This window comes from Babylonia areolata, chromosome 26 (genome assembly GCF_041734735.1).
Source record: "Babylonia areolata isolate BAREFJ2019XMU chromosome 26, ASM4173473v1, whole genome shotgun sequence".
Classification (NCBI taxonomy): Eukaryota; Metazoa; Mollusca; class Gastropoda; order Neogastropoda; family Buccinidae; genus Babylonia; species Babylonia areolata.
In genome coordinates this window covers 9,520,296-9,547,404 of record NC_134901.1, presented here as the reverse complement: position 1 = coordinate 9,547,404, position 27,109 = coordinate 9,520,296, and the positions used below count along the sequence as shown (strand labels likewise).

The 27,109-nt window shown below is 43.8% G+C and overlaps 1 protein-coding gene across 1 annotated transcript in view; it reads left to right on the top strand.

Annotated features, from left to right (window-relative positions):
* LOC143300586 (solute carrier family 12 member 4-like) overlaps positions 1-27,109 on the top strand; it is a 63,621-nt gene that overhangs the window by 24,301 nt on the left and 12,211 nt on the right. Inside the window, exons 9-21 of the mRNA XM_076614361.1 lie at positions 658-715; positions 2,006-2,124; positions 3,679-3,934; positions 4,431-4,568; positions 7,090-7,200; positions 9,922-10,010; positions 10,836-10,915; positions 14,120-14,208; positions 15,303-15,409; positions 19,030-19,146; positions 21,070-21,159; positions 24,203-24,294; positions 26,546-26,641. Of these exons, the coding sequence (XP_076470476.1) occupies positions 658-715; positions 2,006-2,124; positions 3,679-3,934; positions 4,431-4,568; positions 7,090-7,200; positions 9,922-10,010; positions 10,836-10,915; positions 14,120-14,208; positions 15,303-15,409; positions 19,030-19,146; positions 21,070-21,159; positions 24,203-24,294; positions 26,546-26,641 (1,442 nt within the window). The remainder of the gene's footprint in view (positions 1-657; positions 716-2,005; positions 2,125-3,678; positions 3,935-4,430; positions 4,569-7,089; positions 7,201-9,921; positions 10,011-10,835; positions 10,916-14,119; positions 14,209-15,302; positions 15,410-19,029; positions 19,147-21,069; positions 21,160-24,202; positions 24,295-26,545; positions 26,642-27,109) is intronic.

Here is a 27,109-nt window from a genome sequence, read left to right as displayed (position 1 = left end):
TCTCTCATGAACAGATGTCTCAGAATTCACTGTACCGGCAGCTAATCTTCACAGCGAAGGTTGTCTTTTTTGCTTCCAGTGTAGGAAAAAAACCATGAAAGGCGCAGAAGTGTCACCTTTGGTATTTACTTCCGTTGTTCCGATGAGTGATATCTATGTTTTTAACCCCTGCGAGGCTGTATCTTTGATAAGAGACTGGAAAGGCAAGTCCTGATTGCTTGTATACTTGTGACTCATTGTGAGTATGTTTATATAAAAAAAATGAATGGAAGGATACGTTAAACGCATAATTTAAAAAATCAATTTTTAGCTCCACGTCCAAAATCTGACCGATATTGAGTTCACAAATATAACCGAAAAAAGAAAAAAAAATCTTACATATTAGTTGCACAGAAATAATTGAGAAATATAGTCTCTGGCATGAAAGGGTATTTCGTGAGATCACAGGTCAGAAATCCTCGTTCATAGCCTTCATTTGTGTGCTTCGCTTGTCTGTGTGTGTGTGTGTGTGTGTGTGTGTGTGTGTGTGTGTGTGTTATAATTGTAAAGCAAATATTGCTGTGTCACACCGCTGTAACATGTTCTCACGATGGTCAGCCGGCCTGTGACACCAGTGAGATATGGTTTCCTGTGTTGAGTATTTCCTATCAACTCCAGATTTATCCACAGTGTTGCTGTTTGGCGCCACCGTGGAAGGCAGTGTTCTCAGGGACAAGTGAGTGCAAATACCATTGTTTGTTATCAAGGTTATTCTTTGTTCTGTTTGGTTTTTTTTGTTTTTTTTAAACAGTAGTGTGCGTGCGTGCGTGAATAATGGCTCGCTTATAACAAAATACTGTATGTAAAGCAGTGAAACACCCTCACCCTTCTGTTAAAAATGTAAAAGTTGATGATGAAATCACAGTTCGCAAACATAAAATAAAATGTCTTAAGCCATGTTTATGATATGGGTGAAAAGATTTATATTTACCAGTACAAAATCGACACATCCTAGCAGAGACAGGTATGAAGACAGACAGACAGACAGATGGATGGGCAGATGGACAGGCATGAAGAAGTGAGAGAGTGATACGTGCGCGCGTGCACACACGCACACAGTCACACACATACATACACACACACACACACACACATGCACATGCACACACATATGATGTTTTTCATGCACACACACACATACGACGAGCATTAGTTTCACACTGGGTGGTCCATAGATGACAAAAAAGGCCAGTCCTTTCTCTGCACTCTGCGAACATGGGTGTAGTTGATGCTGTCCATGTGTCGGTGGGTTAGGTGTCTTAAACGTGTGTAGCTGGCGTGTTAAGAATGGCGGTGCCAATTCTCTACTCCTCAAAAATGGCGACACCAAGGTGAACCTAACTGCGCCATGTTTGAGTGATCGGAGGCGAGAGCTTCCCATGTGTTTAGGTCAGTGCCACAGCACTTGAGGGAGGTATATAGGGACTCTTTGCAGCACTTCTCCTGGCCCCCATGGGAGATTTCTGTAGGACAGTCTCTTCGGGAGGCGCTCGTCGGTCATGCCGTAAGCAGCGGAGGTTTGAAGTCAGAGATTTCCTTCTCCTAGACAGGCTGCCATCCCTGTTTGACGAGTCTTGTTTTACCAGACTGTTTAAGCCATAACTGGAGATTTGGTTTGTGGGCACCAGGACATACCCACATGCCTGTTGGCCAGCATGCCGCACGCCGGGTGGGGCCAGTCTCCTCTGATTCCCTGCATGTCTAGCGTGGGAGCCTCGCGGTACCCAGTGTCCGTATGTCGCCACGGGGAGGCAGTGCAACAGGCTTGCTGTGGAGAGGCTATGTACTGGCATGAGAAGGCCTTTCGAACTCGGTTGTCCCATTTGTCTCATACACTCACACTTATTCTTCTCTCACACCCCTCCCTTCACCTTACCCCCCCACACACTCACTCATTTGCATACAAATTCCTACAGTGTGCATACTTGTGCGTCTGTCGACCAATCGCTCCCTGTGTGACTGTCAGGTTCGGCTGCAGCATAAACAACGAGCTGGTGATGTCTCAGCTGTCATGGCCCAGCCCCTGGGTCATCCTGGTCGGGGCACTCATGTCCACTGTAGGGGCCGGGCTCCAGGCTCTCGCAGGTAATAGCTGCCACACCGTCCTACATCAGTCCACACCACACCACGCCACTCCATACCACAGCACAGCACAGCACAGCACAGCACACTATACCACACCATGCAACATTGTCATACCACACCGTCCCACATCACTCCACACCACGCCACTCCATACCACAGCACAGCACAGCACAGCACAGCACACTATACCACACCATGCAACATTGTCATACCACACCGTGCCACATCACTCCACACCACGCCACTCCATACCACATCACAGCACAGCACACCACACCATGCAACATTATCATATCATACCATCCCACATTACACCACACCACGCCACTCCATACCACATCACAGCACAGCACACCACACCATGCAACATTATCATATCATACCATCCCACATTACACCACACCACACCACACCACGCCATTCCATACATCACAGCACAGGACACCACACCATGCAACATTATCATATCATGCCATCCCACATTACACCACACCACGCCACTCCATACCACATCACAGCACAGCACACCACACCATGCAACATTATATCATACCATCCCACATTACGCCACACCACGCCACTCCACTCCACACCACAGCACAGCACGCCACACCATGCAACATTATCATATCATACCATCCCACATTACACCACACCACGCCACTCCATACCACATCACAGCACAGCACACCACACCACACCATGCAACATTATCATATCATACCATCCCACATTACACCACACCACGCCACTCCATACCACATCACAGCACAGCACACCACACCACACCATGCAACATTATCATATCATACCATCCCACAGTACACCACACCACTCCACTCCATACCACAGCACAGCACACCACACCATGCAACATTATTATACCACACCGTCCCACATCACTCCACACCACTCCACTCCATACCACAGCACAGCACAGCACACCACACCATGCAACATTATCATATCATACCATCCCACATTACACCACACCACGCCACTCCATACCACATCACAGCACAGCACACCACACCATGCAACATTATCATATCATACCATCCCACATTACACCACACCACGCCACTCCATACCACATGACAGCTCACCACACCACACTATACCACACCATGCAGCATTATCATACCACACCGTCCCACATCAGTCCACACCACACCACGCCATACCGCATCACAGCACACCACACCACACCATGCAACATTATCATACCACACCATCATATTTTGTGAGTGTGTGATGTAACTTCGATGTTTGAATGTGCTAAACAGTGTATGAAATACTACATTTTATTTTCTGCAGGGGTTTTATGGACTTTTATTTCACACTACGGATGTATTGGTGTGCCCCAATGTCACAAAGGCTGTTCAGCGAATGACATGAAAAAGTTTCAGTGTTCACTTCAGTATTCAGTGCTCTCTCTCTCTCTCTCTCTCTCTCTCTCTCTGTCTCTGTCTGTCTGTCTCCCTGTCTCTGTCTGTCTGTCTCTCTGTCTCTCTCTCTGTGTCTCTGTTTCTCTGTCTCTCTCCACACACACAGCGGCCCCACGCCTGCTGCAAGCGATCGCCAAGGACAACGTGTTCCCCATCCTGCACCACTTCAAGTACATGACCAACAAGGGGGAGCCTATTCCCGCCATCGCCATGTCGGTGGCCATCGCGGAGGTGGGCATCCTGATCGCCAGACTGGACTACGTGGCGCCCATCGTTACCATGTTCTTCCTCCTCTGCTACGGCTTCGTCAACTTCGCCTGCTGCTTGCAGTCTTTGTTGAGGAGTCCGCACTGGAGACCTCGGTGGGTGGGGTTGTAAGCGGGATGCGGGGAGTGTTGGATGGGTGGGAGGTGTAGTGTGGGCGAGCGCGCGCGCGTGTGTGTGTGTGTGTGTGTGTGTGTGCTCGCCTGCGCCTTGTGCAGAGAAAGTCAGTCTGTGTAATGATTTGTTAATTTCCATTTTTGTTGTTGTTAATTTTTCATTTTGCTGGGTGGGTGGAGGTTGCTTGGTATTTTTCCCTCTCGGGAGTGGGTGTATGGGATTTTTTTTAAAAGGTGGGGTGGGGATGGGAGTTGGTTTGTTTTTTTCTCCTAGTTTGCACTGGATGTGTGGGTTGTGTATGTATGTACGTATATATATATATATATATATATATATATATATATGTGTGTGTGTGTGTGTGTGTGTGTGTGTGTGTAGATACGTTGCATATATATGTTTGTGTGTGTGTGTGTGTAGATACATGCATATATTTGTGTGTGTGTGTGTGTGTGTGTGTGTGTGTGTGTGTGTGTGTAGGTTTCGATTCTACCACTGGTGCTCGGCGCTGCTGGGTGTGGCGCTGTGTCTGACGCTGATGGTACTGTCCTCATGGTACTACACACTCATCGCCCTCTCACTCGCTTGCTCCGCCTATAAATACGTTGAATATAAAGGGTGAGTCACAAACAAAAGCAGTACCCTTAGCAACAACGAAACGCAAGACCCAAAAGCCACACAAACAATCCACACAAGGCAAAACAAACAAAACCCAAGCCCACTCTGCCACATTGCACAATCACAGTTAGCACTCAACACACTAGCGACACGACACCCACCTACATGCAAACAGCATTACAAACATACAACCCCCAAATCAAACCAATACAACCCCATTAAAACAGCAACAAACACAACCCCATACACACCAACCACACCAACAACCCCCTACCATCAAACACACACAACCCCAACCACACAAAACTAACAACCTTCTACCACCGAACACTTACAACCCCATCCACAAAAACAAAACAACCCCCCTACCATCAAACACATACAACCCCAGCCACACAAACAACCCCCCACCACCAAATACATACAACCCCAACCACACAAACAAATACCGCCTCTTTAACAACTCCAACCGAACAAAATTGACCTAAAGGGTGTAGGCGCCAATAGGTCGTTAATACTCCACAGTTGTGTTGTGTCGGGTGTCAGTCTGCCCCTCGTAGCTGGGTGTTTGCTGAGCTCGTTCGGTACCACATATACTGTGCTCCGTCAATCTGGCGCATGTGAGTTTGGACGTGGAAAGCGTATTTAACCAAAAAGGGAGCACGATTAAAATCCCCCTTTTTTGTCGTGTACTGTACCATGTCAAACGGATGCATCAGAGTTTGACGTGGTGAGAATGGTTAACCAAACAGGGAGTATTAAACAAATGCCACATGATATCGATTGAGCACCTAGCTTGCATTTAAACTGTTGTCAATTCGATTCACAGACACCCAACAACATTATATTAAAAAGCAACAACAACAAAGAAACAGTGGGGTTTTCACCGCCCATCTTCTGGTTGTTGTCGTTCTCTGTGGTGTCAGGATGGACATGCCCGCCCCCTTCCATTTCCTCAGGTAGTACTGACATTGATATTTGTGTGCATCAGGTTTATGGATCATCTTGCTTTTACTATAGGTATGATGCCATGATAATCAATATAAACCAGCGTCGAAATTGAATTTCTTTTACGTACGAATTGATAGTTATGACTTTTGCAAATGTACATCTTTATAAATAAAATCATGGAAAACTGACACATGGACATGCATAATGGCCAAAGGGTAAACTTTGCTTAAATGTATTGCACTTGCCATTCTGATTGTAAAAGTCACATGGTGATTCATTTTGTTTCATGTGTTCATGTCAAAAGTCGCAAAATGAACAACTTGGCAGTTATATTGAACCCTGGCGTGTTTGATAATTGCGTTTCGTGATTACTCATTTCACGAAATGAAACAATTTATTCCACCATGAAAATGACAAAAACACTTTTTAGGATGGATTCCCCATCATGTCATGCTTGCAGCCACCTCTCTGCAGTTTGACAGCGTTTGTCTTGTGTCTCTTACTTTTCATTCTCACAGTGGTGTTTATTTTGTCTTACTAGTTTTACCCCTGGCGAAAAACACGTGGAATAATCTTAGTTACATTCGGGGATGTCTCAAGATACAGAATGCTTTGGTGATTGTTGTGACCGACAGTTCACTAGTGACCTTTCGGAAGAGCAGGATGCCGATTCGGAAATCCAGTCCAGGTTTTACCCCCTCCTTTTTTTGTGTGTGTTGGAGGTCAGTGCCGGCATAAATGAAGGTATTTTCACGCCAGTACATGCCACAACTTTTGGACCAATGTCAATGTGCACGCGTGCGTACACACACACACACACACACACACACACACACACAGTGCACGCGTGCGCGCGCGCGCACACACACACACACACACACACACACACACACACACACACACAAATAAACAAAGCGAAAGAGATTTTGGCGAACTTGCTTCCAGTCCAAGAGAGCGAAAGAGAGAGACAGAGACAGACAGAGGGTGTACTTGATTTTTTTCCGCACCGCCTCACGGGTAAACTGGATTTGCCGTAGGTACCAGTTTTTGTTTTTTCCGCGTACCTCTGTTCCTTTCGGAACTTTACTTGACTGGGATTTCACTAAACATCCAGTCTTTGTTATATTGTACATCTGAGATGCAGATTCATGCACCACTAAGCAATAGACAGCAGATCGAATCTGTCACTGAATCTTATAATGTTTTGCCTTGATCTGTACTTATCAGGGGAGCTTTTGGGAAACATCATGATTTCTCTTTTATGATATGAGAGGAGGTTCTCATCAAGGGAAAGGAAGTATTGGAAACGTTGTATTCTCCCTTATGAGCATATTCTGTGGTTATCGACACCTGTGCATTCGGTATATATACGTATATGTGTGTGTGTGTGTGTGTGCGTCTGTGTGTGTCTGTGTGTTTGAAACGAGAATGTTTGTGTGACTGTGTCTGTGTGAATGTTTGTGTGTGTGTGTATATTTGTGTGTGTATGTATGCGTGTCTGTATGCGTGTCTGTGTGTGTGTCTGTGTGTGTATGTGTGTGTGTGTGTGTGTGTGTGTGTGTGTGTGTAGAGCAGAAAAGGAATGGGGTGACGGGATGCGGGGTCTGTCCATGTCAGCGGCCATGTACGCCCTCCTCCGCCTGAAGCAAGACGCGAGTGAAGGCAGCACCAAGAACTGGAGGTATAGAGACACCCTTCTCTGTCTGTCTGTCTGTCTGTCTGTCTCTCTCTCTCTGTGGTATGGTATTAATACAGAGCTTTTTTTTTTTTAAATCAAGAGGGACAGTATTGTCTTAGTTTGTTTCGGTAAGTTGCGAAAACAGTTGATTAGACGCTAACGGTTATGGTGATATTTGCTGATGTTGTTCTCGTCCCTTGTTCATATCATTCTGGGGCTGTGTCTTCCAACTGATTCAGTCGTCTGACTTTGTGTCTGTTTATATGTCTGTCTGTTTCCACCTCCCCCTCTCTCTGTGTCTGTATGTCTCTCTGTTTCCACCTCCCCCTCTCTCTGTGTCTGTCTGTATGTCTCTCTGTTTCCACCTCCCCCTCTGTCTGTGTCTGTCTGTATGTCTCTCTGTTTCCACCTCCCCTTCTCTCTGTGTCTGTCTGTATGTCTCTCTGTTTCCACCTCCCCTTCTCTCTGTGTCTGTCTGTATGTCTCTCTGTTTCCACCTCCCCTTCTCTCTGTGTCTGTCTGTATGTCTCTCTGTTTCCACCTCCCCTTCTCTCTGTGTCTGTCTGTATGTCTCTCTGTTTCCACCTCCCCCTCTCTCTGTGTCTGTCTGTATGTCTCTCTGTTTCCACCTCCCCTTCTCTCTGTGTCTGTATGTCTATCTGTTTCCACCTCCCTTTCTCTCAGTGTCCGTCTGTATGTCTCTCTGTTTCCACCTCCCCTTCTCTCAGTGTCCGTCTGTATGTCTGTCTGTTTCCACCTCCTTTTCTCTCTGTGTCTGTCTGTATGTCTCACTGTTTCCACCTCCCCTTCTCTCTGTGTCTGTCTGTATGTCTCTCTGTTTCCACCTCCCCTTCTCTCTGTGTCTGTCTGTATGTCTCTCTGTTTCCACCTCCCCTTCTCTCTGTGTCTGTCTGTATGTCTCTCTGTTTCCACCTCCCATTCTCTCTGTGTCTGTCTGTATGTCTATCTGTTTCCACCTCCCATTCTCTCTGTGTCTGTCTGTATGTCTCTCTGTTTCCACCTCCCCCTCTCTCTGTGTCTGTCTGTATGTCTCTCTGTTTCCACCTCCCCTTCTCTCTGTGTCTGTCTGTATGTCTCTCTGTTTCCACCTCCCCCTCTCTCTGTGTCTGTCTGTATGTCTCTCTGTTTCCACCTCCCCTTCTCTCTGTGTCTGTCTGTATGTCTCTCTGTTTCCACCTCTCCCTCTCTCTGTGTCTGTCTGTATGTCTCTCTGTTTCCACCTCCCCTTCTCTCTGTGTCTGTCTGTATGTCTCTCTGTTTCCACCTCCCTTTCTCTCTGCGTCTGTCTGTATGTCTCTCTGTTTCCACCTCCCCTTCTCTCTGTGTCTGTCTGTATGTCTCTCTGTTTCCACCTCCCTTTCTCTCTGTGTCTGTCTGTATGTCTCTCTGTTTCCACCTCCCTTTCTCTCTGCGTCTGTCACCGTCTGTCACTCTCCTGGCTTAGGTATTAATTTTCTGGACAAATTGTATGAAAATGTCAAGTTCATAATGAATACGATCGAAGGAGTTTAGTACCAGGTGGCAGGGATGCTTCTTAAGTAAGAGTTCTTGCCCTTTGATAGCCGCAGACGACAGGGAAATATTGGAAATTGCATTTGAAAGATTTGGGGAGGGGAAACCGCATTTTGTCATGAGGCTGCAGGTGGAAAGGTTGAAGTCTTTATCAGTAAATCTCTGTCATATGATAACTGGTTCTGTTGTCACTGCCTGGCTTTCTACAAGTCACTCAACGTCTAGCTTTATGCATGTCAGTTTTCTCGATATTGAGTTCTCGTCTATTCTTGATCGACTGAAGAATGTATAAAACGTCGATCAGTGTGATTTCGTGATTTAGAGACACTTTACATTCTGTGACAGGACGTTTAACTTGGGAGACTTTCAGAATTGCAATAGGCTTACAAAAACGCACATGGACTTACCAGCACACACACATACACACGCGCGCGCAAGCAAATTAACACACGCTAATCACGCATCAGAAAGTAAATAGAAAATGCAAAATCAAATCATTTAATTCTATCCTCTTGAAAGAAAAAAAAAAGATTCACTTATAATCCAAGGCACAGACACTGCTATTATGGCCTTGACACCGAGAAGGCTGGAAATGAAAGCATAAGCATAATGTTTTCTCATTATGAGAATGAGCATGATCGTGGATTGATATAATGCCATGGTGTTTCCAATCTCTCGGTGTGAACACATTGGACATCACAAGCCCTATAGTGATAGAAAGACGATGCACATCATGACAGCAGTAACAGTATTGTTATTACTAATGTTCCATCTTTCATTCTTTTTGTTTTTCCATTAACAAACCCTGTTTCGTGAAAGATGGAGTACCCATGTTAAACCTCCACTAAACCACGAACGCAGGAACAAAACAGTCAAACACTGTAAAACACTTTTCAGAAAAAAACGACTGGACATAAGATGTGCGGCCTGCGAATGCAGAAGTACTAACAGACAAGTACACTGCAAACATCAGCACACAGTTACGAGACCACAGTTATATCTACCACACGTAGGCTACACCTCTCATTCCGGGAGGCTAACGTAAACGAAATGGGGTGATGGTGTGTGTGTGTGTGTGTGTGTGTGTGTGTGTGTGTGTGTGTGTGAAAGGGGAGGTTATGAGTACGCTAGTAACGATATGACCTTGTATTATTATTGTCTCGTGTCGTGTGTTTGTGTGTGTGACTGCAGACCCCAGCTGCTTGTGTTAGTCAAGCTGGACCACAATCTGGAAGTGCTACAGCCCCGTGTCTTAAGTTTGGCTAGCCAGTTGAAAGCAGGTATGTCTCTCTCTCTCTCTGTCTCTGTCTCTCTGTCTGTCTGTCTGTCTCTCCGTCTGTCTCACTCCCTCTCTTTCCCCGGTTTGTTTTCCTTCTCTTTCTTTGTGTACAATAGTAGTAGTTGCCATCGTCTTCAGTGTAATGTCTTTCCGCTGTAAGTGAAACAAGATGAACAAAATGGAGGGGGTTGGGAGTTAAGTAAGTGTGTGTGTGTGTGTGTGTGTGTGTGTGTGTGAGAGAGAGAGAGAGAGAGAGAGAGAGAGAAAATATATGTGTATGTGTGTACGTGTATGTTTGAATCTGTGTTTGAAAAAAAAAAACAGGATGTAAAAAGAGAACCCGAATCAGTGTTAACTATTACTGACCAGTATGTTTCTTAATCCAGATCTATTAATAGATCTGAAAATCACATCCTTTATCTCCAGTTGCTCATTCTTTCATTTCTTCTTCTTCTTCTTCTCTTTCTCTCTCCCTCTCTCCCCCCTCTCTCTCTTTCTCTCTCACTGTCTCTCTCTCTCCAACACACACCTCTCTCCCATTCTTCGTTGTGTGTGTGTGTGTGTGTGTGTGTCTGCGTGTGTTTGTGTGTACTTTGTTCATCATGCATGTTTATGTGAACGAAGAGCCCCCCACACCCCACCCCACTCACCTTCTCAAATGTATTTGGGTATGTAATGTGCCTTTTTTTTTTTTTTTTTTAAATTGTGCTTCAAATTAGCAAAAGAATGTGAAGATTACGCCATGCCCAAAATATCAGTCCTTCAGGAAAAACAAAACCAAGCACGTTTCTGAGTTGTGTTTGTCATTCATTGTCACTGATCTTAGGTCACGGATTGACCATCGTTAGCAGTGTGATCCAAGGTGACTTCTTCGAGATGGTTGAGGATTCCAAACACGCCAGACTTGTAAGTCCTACTGGTACTATTTGTTACTTGTTGCACGGCTTATTTACAATGGATCCTTCGCGATCCTTCTAGGTATGAGGCACATATTACTATTATATATTATTATTACTTGTTGCACGGCTTATTTACAATGGATCCTTCGCGATCCTTCTAGGTATGAGGCACATATTACTATTATATATTATTATTACTTGTTGCACGGCTTATTTACAATGGATCCTTCGCGATCCTTCTAGGTATGAGGCACATATTACTATTATTTTTATATAAAAAAAAAGTTTCACATTCGGGGGAAGATGGGCTTGGGGTGTGGGGGGCTTGATTCTGATGTTGAATTTGAGGTCGATGCATTGCACTGATCCATCTAAAGTGAAATACAATCAACAGATATCAGTGTCAGTGTCATCACTTCATTATCATCATCATGATCGTCGTTGTGGCCGCCCCCCCGCCCCCCCCCCCTTCTCTCTCTCTCTCCCTCTCTAAGATTTGCTTTGGGAAAGTACAAGAAACGAACTCCGATGATAAAAGAAATATTGTTGATAAAAATATGGAGGACCTCCCACGTTTTTCTCATACATTGTGAGAAAGCAGGCCCCTCTCTCCCCACCACCCCACCGCAGTTAAAAAGAAAACGTGGGAGGGGAACGACCACACTTTCTCACAATTCCACGCTTTTTCGTAAAGTGAGAGAAAGTGTGGGAACGCCCCCCCCCCCCTTCCCCCACGATTTCTCTAAAAGTGAGAAATCTCTCTCTAAAAGTGAGACTAAAAGTGAGAAATCTCTTTCTAAAAGTGAGAAATCGTGGGCTAACAGCCATTCTTGTTTTTTTCTTCTGTTTTTTTTTTCCTTCTTCAAGTGGTGGAGCTGTGGCCTAATTGCAGAGTTCACGACCAGGACGTGAGGGTTCCCCGTTCGATGCACACAAGGGCCAGTGGTTTTTTTTTTTTTTTATATATATATATTGCCCCCTTCACTAGACGTTCTGTGGTGGTCTGGGTGTTAGTCTTTCTGATGAGACAGTTTCAGCACAAAAAGAATCGAACGGCAACAAGTCATGAGAAGAAAGGAGAATGCGATACGGTTTCTAACCCCAGTGGCGGGTTTGGGAAGGTGACTGGGTCGTTGTTGCCCAAACCCCCTTCCCTTATCTACCAGCAAAAACCAGGAGACAGCATTACATCAGGACCAACCGCCCTGCCGAAAAGGACCACACAGTCGAGGGTCGTCCGCTTCACGGATGCATCTTTGGGAGTGTTGCTTGAAGTTCCTGACCAACACTGCAGGTGTCTGTTTCTCTCAGCTTGGTTGACGGCAGGATGTAGTAGGAAAAGACAGCCTTGTCGGGTAGTTCCGATCCAAGGTAGACCCGCATAGCAGTGTCCGGCATCACCCCCATCATCATTCATCAGTATTGAAAGTTTCAGTTTCAGTAGCTCAAGGAGGCGTCACTGCGTTCGGACAAAACCATATACGCTACACCACATCTGCCAAGCAGATGCCTGACCAGCAGCGTAACCCAACGCGCTTAGTCAGGCCTTGAGAAAAAAAAAAAGAAGAAAAAGGGGGGGAATAAATAATAGATAAGCTTACATAAATAAATAATAATTATAATATAGAAAAAGGTGTAGTAATAATAATAATAATAAAATAATTATAAGACAACAATGATGATAAATAAGCAAATAAATGTAAAACATGAAGACACACATTCACACATACACCCACACATACATAACAGATATGCACCAAACATGCAGTTTCACAGATATGAAAGCACAGTCAAATACATATAAACGTACATGAGCTCCAACACACACACACGCACACCACACATTACCCTGCACCTCCTCTACCCCCCTCCTCCACACACTCATTTCTGGTCTACGTATCGCAGCTTCCACGGCACACACACACACACACACACACACACAGTATTAAAAGACAGCTTAATGTCCCACCTTTTTGGGGCATGAAACGAAATGTGAGGAGTCCCCGAGGAAGAAGGGATTCCGGTCACCCAATTGTACTCATCTCAGATATCTGCGGCTAGTTTCGCGGCAAAAAGGGGGAAACAACCGTCTTCACTTCTGTTCCTGAGAGTGTGTCCATGCAACAGTTCCCATCTTCAACAGTCATTTCTCTGGCGCAGGGGGGTGGGGGGGTGCGGTGCGGGTGTGTGCGTGCTGATTATCTGGTTGTGGTTTTCCGCAATTCATCTTTATTCTTATCTGTCTATTATAATCAATGTGCAGTATAGTAGGCTATGTTTATAATTATATTCAAATAATGTTTCTTAATTCTTTCTGTTTTTACATTAAGAATACTAGTTATTACCTGCAGTGTGTGGATGTATGTATGAAACGATGTATATGATATTTTTTACATTTGTATCTTCGTAATATTTGTTGGGGCTGTTGTTGGCTTTTACAGTTATGGTCCCCATGTTGTTTACTTGTCTATGTTGTGATAGTGCACCTGACCAAATTTCTCCAGTTGGAGATAATAAAGTTATTCTTATCTTATCTTATCTTATCTCTTCTTACACACTTTTCTTTCTCTCGCATTTGTCTTCCATGAACGTGATTAACTTTGTCTTTTAGCTAGCTACTCGACAGGTGTGAAAGTGTGTGTGAATTGATTTTTTTTGTCTAGTTTTATGCTGTCAGATTCAACGTTTGAAGTTTGGTTTTTGATTGATTGGTGCGTTTGTTGGTTCTTTTTTTTCTGGTAAAAAGACTACAGCCTTGCAGTAATGTATCATTGTGACCAGCTGTGATTAACTGATTGTGAAATGATTCAAAACAACCACCACCTTCTTTGCAAGGGAGATAAAACCCCCAAACCAAATAAAGTTTGTTCTCTGTGTATCTGACTGTCACTGTGTCTGTCTGTCTGTCTGCCAGTTTCTTGCTCTCTGTCTCTATCTATCTGTCTGTCTTTTTGTCTATTTCATTCTGTGTATTCAGTGATTTTCTTTTTTAGCGTACACATTCTGGAACTTATTGTTTCTAATACCCCACATCGCTTATTCTACGCTTTCTTACACATTTTGTTTTCGTGTAAGAAGACCAAGTCATTGGAAAATGCACACTATAACTATTTCCTACTTTCTTTCGTATATTAGTTTATTTCTTTACTCTCAGTTTTGTTTGTTTTGATTTCTTATTTGTGTGTGTGTGTGTGTGTGTGTGTGATTTCAGAAATTGATGGCGAGCATGGAGCGGGAGCAGGTGAAGGGCTTTGCCAACGTGGTGGTGTCGGACGGCATCCAGGAAGGCCTATGTCATGTGTAAGGTACCGGTTCTCTGGTCTATGGAGCACTCTGGCAGCGCTATTCGTTCTCACCCCACCGCACCCCCGTCCCCAGACCTACAGCTCTCTCGACACACACACACACACACACACACACACACACATATATATATACATATACACGCGCGTGCGCGCCAGCGTGTCATCCATATGTCTTTTCACCTTAGTTCATTCCGCACATGTGCCGCTGTCTCCATTACTCTCACTCCCCACCCCTACCCTCCAGCACTCATTCCACCCACACACACTGGCACGCACACACACACACACGTACGCACACAAGCGCACACACACATATACACTTGCGCGCGAACCCACACTTGCCCCTTCTGCCTGTCCTGCTCACCGCTATCGCCCATCAGTTCACTCCACACACCTCTCCCCTACATCCCGAACCCTCCAGCTGTCCAGTCCTGCCATCTTCACACACACACACACACACACACACACACACACAAGACATACCTGTTCCTCCTGCATGTGGACTATTATAATGAGCAGAGGCCTTTATTAACATTCACAGGTTGCGAAATATTTGAAGTGTGCCTTACAACAGGTCTTTATAGTAAAGTTAGTCAACCTGATACACGTGCCTTCCAGTGGTTAAGCTTGTACTTCGAGTATACTAAACAGTCCATCTCATAAACTTTGCTTCCACTGTTAAATCATGTGGTGCGTGCTAAATAATGTTTATATTTTTCTGCCTCATACGCATATTTTCAGTGGCGTTATTCCCACAGCGCTCATTTCAAACTCCACCATTACACACCATCCACACACGGATTCGTCTGCCGCAGTCACAGTGTCGAGAGTCCACAGGGAACTAAACGTTGTTTCTGTACTTTATAGTGCACTTTATCCAGACTCCCTCTACTCCCACACTCGCCCATTAGCGCCCTCTCCACCCCCCGCTCCTCACAGGACACTTTGGTGACATGGTCAGTTCAATATACGTTGCTCTGAACGATGATTTGTTGCATTCTGATGTTGCTGATCTTTGCAGTGCACTTGCTTTGACGTGTGTGTGTGTGTGTGTGTGTGTGTGTCGACGTCCTTCTGTTGTTCTTTCAGATTCCAGAGTACGGGTCTGGGTGCGTTATACCCCAACACGGTGATGCTGTGCTGGCCAGACCACTGGTTTGACAGTACCAACCGCGAAACCTATCGTGTTTTTATGAGTATGTGTACCATGTGTGCTGGTGTGTCAGTGTGCAAGCTTTCTTTCTCTTGTCCTCCTAACCTTTTTTGACTCACTTGTGTAAATAAAGTGAGTCTAATTTTTAACCTGGCGTTCAGTTGTGTGTGTGTGTGTGTGTGTGGTAAACTTTAACATTGCCATTTTCTCTGCAAATACTTTGTCGGTTGACACCAAATTAGGCATAAAAATAGGAAAAAATCAGTTCTTTCCTGTCATCTTGTTTAAAACAATATTGCACCTCTGGGATGGGCACAAAAAAATAAAAAAGAAGCCAAATTATATGCAAACTGCATTTACTGTTATATTTATTTTTTTTTCATTCTCTAAACTTGGCACTTTGATCTGATATTCGAGACAACAACAAGAGCAGTCATTGTTATCATTTTTTGTTCAAACAGGAACTTCTTTTGCTAAGCATGGAAGTTATATTTATTTTGCAAACGTTTTGGTGCAGTAAGTAAAGAAGGGAAATTAATCTGTAATAAATGCTAGGGGACTTAATTTGCTTTAAACTCATCTTTCTCATCTTAAACATTACATTTTGAAATTATACTCAGTACATAAAAAGCTTGTGTGTGCATTTTGAAATTATACTCAATACATAAAAAGCTTGTGTGTTTTACTCTCCGTGTACAGGGCTTTCACTATGTTCATTTGCCCAAGTGGTCTTTTTCGGAAAATACTAAAATCAATACGACGAGTGGACTTTATAGATCTATTGGCTGAGCCCTGAAGGTCATGGGCAAAAATCACTTGCGTACACATTATTTATACACATTCAAAGCGCGTGCTCATATTTTTCGCGAACGCGAACGACGCCATTTTGTTTCAAGTTGTTGACCTGCCCGTTCAATCCTATATTCAATCGACAATACACGATAACATGTGATGGAAAGTTGGAGAAGGAGACCGTTAAATATTTGTTCAGAGAAAGATTTGTGAACGCCTCACCACTTACTGGATTATGTCCCAAACTGCCGTAAAAATATCCACAGAATCAGTCGGAATTCACAGTTAAAAATAATAAACCATTTGAATTAATACCCTTGAATTGATGAAACGTAAAAATTTCCAGTCTTGACTTTTCTCAAAATGAAGTCCTTTTCACTTCATAAGACATTTAGAAGTACTTGTACTTGGCTTTACGTATTATTAGTTTAACAAAATACTCAATTTTCATATCAACTTTAAAACTATAAAACTAGAATGAACATAAACGAGAAACTGAATCGACCGTGTCAACCGGGTGTAACTAACTGAAACTTGTACATCTATCTAGATCCAGAGAAAACGGCTAAGTGTTGCAGTGTGATTGCGGCGATAGCCACGTCTCCTTTACCTTGGACTTAAAAAGAATTTTAAATTGCCCTTAAAGATTTTTTGAATGGCCATGATACACCAGAATATTATGATTTAAACAGCGTTCTCACTGCGAATACCGCAATCGATTTTTCGCCCTTTAAAAAAAGCATGTTTAAATATTATATTTTTGAACGTCAGTTAAGGAGCCACGATAGTGGAATGGGTAAGACAGTTTCTTCTCATCCGAACACGCGTAGTTCGAATCTGCCGTTAGGACTTTTTTTTTTTCTTTTTCTTTTAACCCGAAGCTTTATAATAACAAATACAGAACGCATTTTAATGATTAGATTTTTTTAAAAGTGTATCACAAGTGAGTTTTGAAGGCCTTGCCTCTCTTGTTTCCAGTCCTTAATTTGACGGTTGGGTGATAGAGGTGGAAGGCGGCGAGGTGTGAGGAGGGATGGCAGGAACATGTAGGTGGCAACTTTGTGCACTGTTCAATCGCTGAGCTAGCTGAAGATTCCAGACCGGTTTTAGGGCCTGTCGTTACAACACTTACACCCCCTGCCTTTCTTCACTGGCACGCGAAATAATGTTCTGGGTAGGTTACAAACCTGTCAGATGGGGTGATAAACCGATGGCCCAAGTGCAATGCACCCTTAGCATGTATGTAATGGCAAAAAGAATTTGCCCCTGGCACTGGCAGGCTTTTGTTGAAACGTTCAGTCTGATGGGAGAGTCCGATGTACAAACTGGAAGAAAGAAAGGCTGCTCTGCGCTGCAAGCTAGGCACGTGCCCTGAGAAGGACAGTCCCAATTTCACATGGAGAATTTTGACACAACACAACAAAATGTTCCTTCTTCAAATCCAACCCCTCACGCACCCCGTTTACAAACAGGGTGTGATGAAGGATAGCTATTTTATCTGCATTCTTCCTCCTCCTGCCCACCGCACTTTACCTTCTACTGAAACCATCATGTAGTGTGTGTGTGTGTGTGGGGGGGGGGGATTGGAGGGGGGAGGCCTTTACTGTGTATGCCCGCTAGCGTGTGTGTGCATGTGAAGGGCATTTTGTGTGGGGGTGTTGGGGTAAAGGGGGGCTTGGGTGATCGTTCATATCTGCAATTTGTAGCGTTGTCTTGATGTATGTAGATACAAATAATCCATACGTGTTTTTTTTTTATGTGCAGTTATGTTATTACGCACTTTTGTATATATATTGTTTCATGTAAGGTGCATAGAGCCCATTGTATGGGGAGTTCCGCCATATAAGTATTATGTATTATCATTATTAGTATTATTATTATTATAAAAAAAAAATGCAAACAACTTCATTAAGTAGACAACTGGCACGAACAGTGCAATGTCCTGGCATCAAATTGCCCTCCAGAGTCTCGTAATATTGTCGACCCCTTATTTTTGCACATGATTTTGAAAAAACTCCATCGGACATTGGAGATTTAGCAACTTCGTTAAAGGCCTGTTGCATTTGCAAGCATACTGTGACAATTCCATTGAAGCCAAGAGACGGTTACACTTATTCTCTGAAGTAAGAGAACCCTTGGTATGTTATTGTCGCTATGGCCATCATGATTATCGTTGTCTCGTTATTATTGTCGTGTCCATCGTTGTCGTCAGAACTCGTATGGTCAGCATCATCATCGTCATCATCACCAGCACAATCATGGTTGTGGTCGTGATCATCATCATCATCATCATCATAAGTATGTTATCATCGTCACATTGTTCTTTTTATCAACACCATCGTGCTTACCGTGGTCGTCAGCATTGCTGCCTGCTGTGCTATTGCTTCCGTCGTCTTTATCACCGTCAGGATGGTCGTCATTACCCTGTTTATCAGTGTCCTTATCGTTTGACAGCTGCCGTCTTCGTCGTCATCGTTACCGTCACAGAGATCGTTATCATTCATCATCACTGCTAATAGTCGTCGAAATATATGTATATGTTTCTGTATGTATGTATGTATGTATGTATGTATGTATGTATGTATCTCTCTCTCTCTCTGTATATATAATATATAATGTCTGTATACAGACAGAGATGTATATTTTCTCTGTCTCTCTCTCTCTCTCTCTCTCTCTCTCCATATATATATATATATATATATATATATATATATGGAGAGAGAGAGAGAGAGAGAGAGAATATACATCTCTGTCTGTCTGTCTGTCTCTATATATGTATCTATATATCTATGTGTGTGTGTGTGTGTGTGCGCGCCTCTGTGTGTGTGTGTGTGTGTGTGTGTGTGTGTGTGTGTGTGTTGGTGTGGACAGACACGCTGCACTACGGGCAGGCATCCAACATGGCGCTGCAAGTGGTGAAAGGGGCGACAGTGTTCCCTGATAACTCGGCCCGTCTGGAGGGCACCATAGACATCTGGTGGATCATGCATATCCTTGCAGCTAAACACAATGCAATACAGTGTAACACAACTCGACACAACACAGCACAACACAACACAACACAACCCCACACATCACAACACTGCACACTACAATGTAATGCGTTGTAATACAACACAGTGCAACACAAGACATGGCAGTGCCATGCAGTGCCATACAACACAATACAACATTACAAAACGATACACCACACAACACAGCACGACACAACACAATACAAGTTAGGGCATGGCAGTGCAATACAACACAATACAACATTACAAAACGATACACCACAACACAGCACGACACAACACAATACAAGTTAGGACATGGCAATGCAATACAACACAATACAACATTACAAAACAATACAACACAACACAATACAAGTTAGGACAATGCAATGCAGTACAACACAATACAACATTACAAAACGATACACCACAACACAGCATGACACAACACAATACAAGTTAGGACATGGCAGTGCAATACAACACAATACAACATTACAAAACAATACAACACAACACAGCTCGACACAACACAATACAAGTTAGGACATGGCAGTGCCATACAACACAATACAACATTACAAAACGATACACCACACAACACAGCTCGACACAACACAATACAAGTTAGGACATGGCAGTGCAGTACAACACAATACAACATTACAAAACGATACAACACAACACAGCTCGACACAACACAATACAAGTTAGGACATGGCAGTGCAGTACAACACAATACAACATTACAAAACGATACACCACAACACGACACAACACAATACAAGTTAGGACATGGCAATGCAGTACAACACAATACAACATTACAAAACGATACACCACAACACAGCATGACACAACACAATACAAGTTAGGACAATGCAATGCAATACAACAGAATACAACATTACAAAACGATACACCACAACACAACACGACACAACACAAATACAAGTTAGGACAATACAATGCAATACAACGCAATACAACATTACAAAGCAATACAACACAATGCAGTACAAGACATGACAATGCCATGCAGTGCAAAGCAATAAAATACAACATTACAAAACGATACACCACAACACAACATGACACAAGTTAGGACAATGCAGTGCAATACATTACAACATTGCAAAACGATAGCACACAACAGAACACAGCACAACACAAAACAAGTTAGGACAATGCAGCGCAATGCAATACAATACCACAGTTTAACTCACTCAGTACGGCCAGTCCTCTCTTCTCCTCTACACAGACCCCTAGCCCTCGGATGTCCAGTGGGTGTCTGAATGACCCAACCTTTAGCTTCCGTCGTCAGAACTGTGGTATTCTTTGTCAACATTCACCTCTTCAGTATAAGAGCCTTCCGCTTGCAATATTTTGATGGTGGTAATTGGGGTGAAACGCTGTTAACGTATTCTCTTTCGCCGTTCGTATGGAGAGAGTTAACACGACACAGTACAAGGCAGGACAACGTAACGCAATACATTTCAGTACAACAGTATAACACGATGCAATACAACACAACACGACATTGTTACTGGGTGAAGACCTCTCGCCTCTCACGAGAACGATGGAGGCGTGGGAGATGACGACAGACGGGATGTTTTCATTTACAGCCCCTCGTAAAGTGGGTGGTGTTGAGTGTAGCCGTGTACCCGAGTGGTTTTATTTATAATGAAAGGGTACGGTACAAAAGAACTAACTAATGATTTACTCAATAAACAACACATATCCCAGCAATTTTCTTATTCACTATTCGATTTGATACGATGCAATACGATGCAATATGGTGCAGTACAATACTACACAATACAATACAATACAATACAGTACAGTACAGTACAGTACAGTATAGTACAATACAATACAATACTATCTCACTGTTGATGAACCTTGACTGGCTTACACGACGGCAGTATGCTCATCATGCTGGCCTTTCTTCTGGTGCAGCACAAAGTGTGGAAAAACTGTAGTCTGAGATTGTTTACTGTGGCCCGTATCCTTTTTCTTGGCTTCCGCGCGCGCATGTTTGTGTGTGTGTGTGTGTGTGTGTGTGTGTGTGTGATGAAAGAACTGCCTGCAAGAAATCGTGTGTCAGAAAAATGTGCGCTGAGAGATGTTTCGCAAGGTTAATTAAGTATTACAAATACTTATATACGGATTTAACGTCGATACACATTCCGTGTGTCTGTGGGGGAGGGGGCGTGGAGGGGAGTTTCAGTTTCTGAAGGAAGCGTCACTGCGTAAAGACATATGATAGGCAGACGCCTGATCAGCAGCATCAGCCAGGAGGAAGTGTCAGGTTGGAGGAAGTCTGTGGAAGAAAGTTATGTATCAGAAAGTGTGTGGAAAGATGTGTCAGAAAGTATGTCGAACGTATGTGTCAAAAGGTGTTTGGAAGGACGCGTATAATTACATAGTGTGTGGAAGGAAGTTTGTGTTAGAAAATGTGTGAAAGTAAGGCTTTCTCAAGATGTATTATGGCAGGAAGTATGTTGCAGAAAATGTGTGGAAGTGTGTGACAGAGTGTATGGAAGGAAGTGTGTCCCGTGTGAGAAAGGAAGGATACAGAAGGCATTGCAGAAGAGAGCGTCTAGAATGAAGTGTGTGAAAGGAAGGATACAGAAAAAGTGTCTACAATGAAGTGTTTGAAAGGAAGTGTACAGAAAAAAGTGTCTAGAATGAAGTGTGTGAAAGGAAGGGTGCATAAAAAGTGTCTAGAATGAAGTGTGTGAAAGGAAGGGTACAGAAAAAGTGTCTAGAGTGAAGTATGTGAAAGGAAGTGTACCAGAAAGTGTCTAGAATGAAGTGTGTGAAAGGAAGTGTACCAAAAAGTGTCTAGAATGAAGTGTGTGAAAGGAAGCGTACCAAAAAGTGTCTAGAATGAAGTGTGTGAAAGGAAGTGTAAAGAAAAAGTGTCTAGAATGAAGTATGTGAAAGGAAGTGTACCAAAATGTGTCTAGAATGAAGTGTGTGAAAGGAAGTGTACAGGAAAAATGTCTGGAGTAAAGTGTGTGAAAGTAAGGATACAGAGGGTAGTGCAGAAGGTAGTGTGTGAAAGGAAGGGTACAGAAGGTAGTGTGTGAAAGTAAGGATACAGAAGGTAGTGCAGAAGGTAGTGTGTGAAAGGAAGGGTACAGAAGGTAGTGCAGAAGGTAGTGTGTGAAAGGAAGGGTACAGAGGGTAGTGCAGAAGGTAGTGTGTGAAAGGAAGGGTACAGAAGGTAGTGCAGAAGGTAGGGAAGGATACAGAGGGTAGTGCAGAAGGTAGTGTGTGAAAGGAAGGGTACAGAGGGTAGTGCAGAAGGTAGTGTGTGAAAGGAAGGGTACAGAGGGTAGTGCAGAAGGTAGTGTGTGAAAGGAAGGGTACAGAAGGTAGTGCAGAAGGTAGGGAAGGATACAGAGGGTAGTGCAGAAGGTAGTGTGTGAAAGGAAGGGTACAGAGGGTAGTGCAGAAGGTAGTGTGTGAAAGGAAGGATACAGAGGGTAGTGCAGAAGGTAGTGTGTGAAAGGAAGGGTACAGAGGGTAGTGCAGAGGGTAGTGTGTGAAAGGAAGGGTACAGAGGGTAGTGGAGAAGGTAGTGTGTGAAAGGAAGGGTACAGAAGGTAGTGCAGAAGGTAGTGTGTGAAAGGAAGGATACAGAAGGTAGTGCAGAAGGTAGTGTGTGAAAGGAAGGGTACAGAGGGTAGTGCAGAAGGTAGTGTGTGAAAGGAAGGGTACAGAAGGTAGTGCAGAAGGTAGTGTGTGAAAGGAAGGGTACAGAAGGTAGTGCAGAAGGTAGTGTGTGAAAGTAAAGATACAGAAAGTAGTGCAGAAGGTAGTGTGTGAAAGGAAGGGTACAGAAGGTAGTGTGTGAAAGGAAGGGTACAAAAGGTAGTATGTGAAAGGAAGGGTACAGAAGGTAGTGCAGAAGGTAGTGTGTGAAAGGACAGATACAGAAAGTAGTGTAGAAGGTAGTGTGTGAAAGGAAGGATACAGAAGGTAGTGCAGAAGGTAGTGTGTGAAAGGAAGGATAAAGAGGGTAGTGCAGAAGGTAGTGTGTGAAAGGAAGGGTACAGAGGGTAGTGCAGAAGGTAGTGTGTGAAAGGAAGGATACAGAGGGTAGTGCAGAAGGTAGTGTGTGAAAGGAAGTGTACAGAAGGTAGTGTGTGAAAGGAAGGATACAGAAGGTAGTGCAGAAGGTAGTGTGTGAAAGGAAGGGTACAGAGGGTAGTGCAGAAGGTAGTGTGTGAAAGGAAGGATACAGAGGGTAGTGCAGAAGGTAGTGTGTGAAAGGAAGGGTACAGAGGGTAGTGCAGAAGGTAGTGTGTGAAAGGAAGGGTACAGAAGGTAGTGCAGAAGGTAGTGTGTGAAAGGAAGGGTACAGAGGGTAGTGCAGAAGGTAGTGTGTGAAAGGAAGGATACAGAAGGTAGTGCAGAAGGTAGTGTGTGAAAGGAAGGGTACAGAGGGTAGTGCAGAAGGTAGTGTGTGAAAGGAAGGATACAGAAGGTAGTGCAGAAGGTAGTGTGTGAAAGGAAGGGTACAGAGGGTAGTGCAGAAGGTAGTGTGTGAAAGGAAGGGTACAGAGGGTAGTGGAGAAGGTAGTGTGTGAAAGGAAGGATACAGAGGGTAGTGCAGAAGGTAGTGTGTGAAAGGAAGGGTACAGAGGGTAGTGCAGAAGGTAGTGTGTGAAAGGAAGGGCACAGAGGGTAGTCCAGAAGGTAGTGTGTGAAAGGAAGGGTACAGAAGGTAGTGTGTGAAAGGAAGGGTACAGAAGGTAGTGCAGAAGGTAGTGTGTGAAAGGAAGGGTACAGAGGGTAGTGCAGAAGGTAGTGTGTGAAAGGAAGGGTACAGAGGGTAGTGCAGAAGGTAGTGTGTGAAAGGAAGGGTACAGAGGGTAGTGCAGAAGGTAGTGTGTGAAAGGAAGGATACAGAAGGTAGTGCAGAAGGTAGTGTGTGAAAGGAAGGATACAGAAGGTAGTGCAGAAGGTAGGGAAGGATACAGAGGGAAGTGCAGAAAAAAAAACGAGTGGAAGCCAGGCCACCTTGACGTGATCAGAGCTGGAGGACAACAGCGTGCAGATGAAGAAGGACCTGAAGCAGTACATGTACAACCTGAGGATCCCCGCCACTGTGGAGGTGGTGGAAATGGTGAGGTCCGGTCCTTCCCTCAGGTCTTGTCGGCCTTGTTCTGCCGTGCTTATCTATCCTTTCGGCCAGTTTGACACTCTCTTGTCACTGCCTTTGCATCTGTCTGTCTGTCTTTGTTTCTCTCTTTCTGTTTTTCTCTGCATCTCTGTGTCTGTCTGTCTTTGTTTCTCTCTTTCTGTTTTTTCTCTGCATCTCTCTGTCTTTGTTTCTCTCTTTCTGTTTTTCTCTGCATCTCTCTGTCTGTCAGTCTGTCTGTCACTGTTTATCTCTTTCTGTTTTTCTCTGCATCTCTCTGTCTGTCTGTCTGTCTGTCTTTGTTTCTCTCTTTCTGTTTTTCGCTGCATCTCTCTGTCTGTCTGTCTGTCTGTCAGTCTGTCTCTGTTTCTCTCTTTCTGTTTTTCTCTGCATCTCTCTGTCTGTCTGTCAGTCTGTCTTTGTTTCTCTCTTTCTGTTTTTCTCTGCATCTCTCTGTCTGTCAGTCTGTCTGTCTGTCTGTCACTGTTTCTCTCTTTCTGTTTTTCTCTGCATCTCTCTGTCTGTCAGTCTGTCTGTCAGTCTGTCTGTCTGTCTGTCTGTCACTGTTTATCTCTTTCTGTTTTTCTCTGCATCTCTCTCTCTCTGTCTGTCTGTCTGTCTGTCAGTCTCTGTTTCTCTCTTTCTGTTTTTCTCTGCATCTCTCTCTCTCTGTCTCTCTGTCTGTCTGTCTGTCTCTGTTTCTCTCTTTCTGTTTTTCTCTGCGTCTCTCTCTCTCTCTCTGTCTGTCTCTGTTTCTCTCTTTCTGTTTTTTCTCTGCATCTCTCTGTCTGTCTGTCTGTCTCTGTTTCTCTCCTGTTTTTCTCTACCTCTCTCTGTTTTGTCTGTCTGTCTCTGTTTCTCTCCTGTTTTTCTCTACATCTCTGTGTCTGTCTGTCTGTCTCTGTTTCTCTCCTGTTTTTCTCTACATCTCTGTGTCTGTCAGTCACTTGTGTCACACCCCTCAGGGAGGGGCTCTTTGGCTTTTATCTGAATAGAGCAGTTCATTTGTTCGTTCGTTCGGTCTGTCTGTCAGTGTCTCTCATTCTGTATTTCTCTCCTCGTCTCTGTCTATCTCTCTTCCGGTCCTGTTGTTTGTCATGTCAAGAATCCCGTCCGGTGCTGGGGATGAGGAGCTTTTGAGAGAAAAGAAAAAGATCAAGAGGGAGAGAGAAGAATTGATTGGGATTTCAGACCAAGCACAATCACACTCAACCCCAGTCGCCCCCCCCCCAACCCCCCAATTTTATTTTATTTTATTTTATTTATTTTTTGTGGACATTGTAGGCATATGCTTATTCTTTCTGAATGTTCAAAATATTTGGTATTTTTCGATTATAGTTCATGACAAGATCTTAAAAAAAAAAAAAAAAAAAGGGGGGGGGGGTAGTATACTCACCAATGGACGGAGGAGGGGAGGTTAGCATGCACAGCAAGTGACAGCTATACGCACTGTGGAGTGCTCTCCCGGCTTCTGCTTTAGCTTGGCTGCTGACAGTAGAGAAACATTTCTCAGTAATCTAAGCAAGAGAAAACACCGAATAATTTGGCAGTGTGGTCTGATTTGTTAAGGATATGTATTTAAAACAACAACAACAACAAAACAAACAAAAACGAACAGAAAACCGAAGGAAAAAAAAGAAAGACTTTTAAAATCAAATAATAGTCGAAACGTTTCCTGAAATATGGAAGTGGAAAAATACCAGACACGGCCAATGGCGCCCAGTAACAAGGGACAGATAATATGTTATAATTGAGTGAATAATAATTTCAAGCCCTAATGTCATTGTTTTCCATAAAAAGGGGGGGGGGGGGGGAAGAAGCGTAAACAACCAGTCTAGATTTAACTTTAAATCTGAAAATTGATTTGCACTGTAAGGAGGGGATAGGAGGTTAAAAATGGTTCATCAATGCTCACACATTTTGTCTTCCTGTTCCTGCAAAGGGGTGCACAGCAAGCCACAGCTGCTTCACATTCTGCAGTGCTCGTCGGGCTTGCTGCTTGCTCCTGGCAGCGAACTGGAGAGAAACATTCCCACTTGCAAAGAGAATAACCCGGTAGTTGGGCAGGGCCTACCCCTTTTGTTTCTGAAAAACAAACATGATTATGTGTCAGTCAGTCAGTTAATCAGTCAAGCTGTCTCTTATACATGTGTGTGTGTGTGTGTGTGTGTGTGAAAGGGGAGGTCATGAGCACGCTGGAAACGATATTACCTTTGTGTTGTCTCCTTCCTCCCAGGAAGACAGGGACATCTCGGCCTACATATACGAGCGCACCTTGAAAATGGAGCAGAGAGTACGGTTGCTGAGCGCCATGAACCTGAAAAGAAAGGAGGTCTGTTAGTTGACTGATCAGTTGATTGACACGTTGATTGGTTGGTTGATTGATTAGTTCATTAATTCGTTCGTTGGTTGACTGGTTGGTCACGGTATTGTGTACAGGGTATATATTTTTAAGAGAGATAAGGTTTTCCTGGACTCGCTCCCTCGAATCACGCAGCCGTCACCGAACCAACCTTAAATAGTTAACCTGACCTTACAGGCTTTTTTTTCCAATGTGTCGTAAAACTCTACTGATTAACGTTTTCATTGGTTGGCATGGTGATTGGTGGGTTTGACTTATTGTCTCATTTGTAGACGGAATGAAAAATCTGTTATTTTTTCCCTTACATTTTATATGGGTGCTTTACTGGGGGTAGGGGGGGGGGGGTCTTTTTATGCCTTGCTCACTTGAGTGAGTACTCACTGGTTTTTATGTAATCATCAAGTCGTGGAACAAAAACGTTGAAGGTTGAAATGGGGT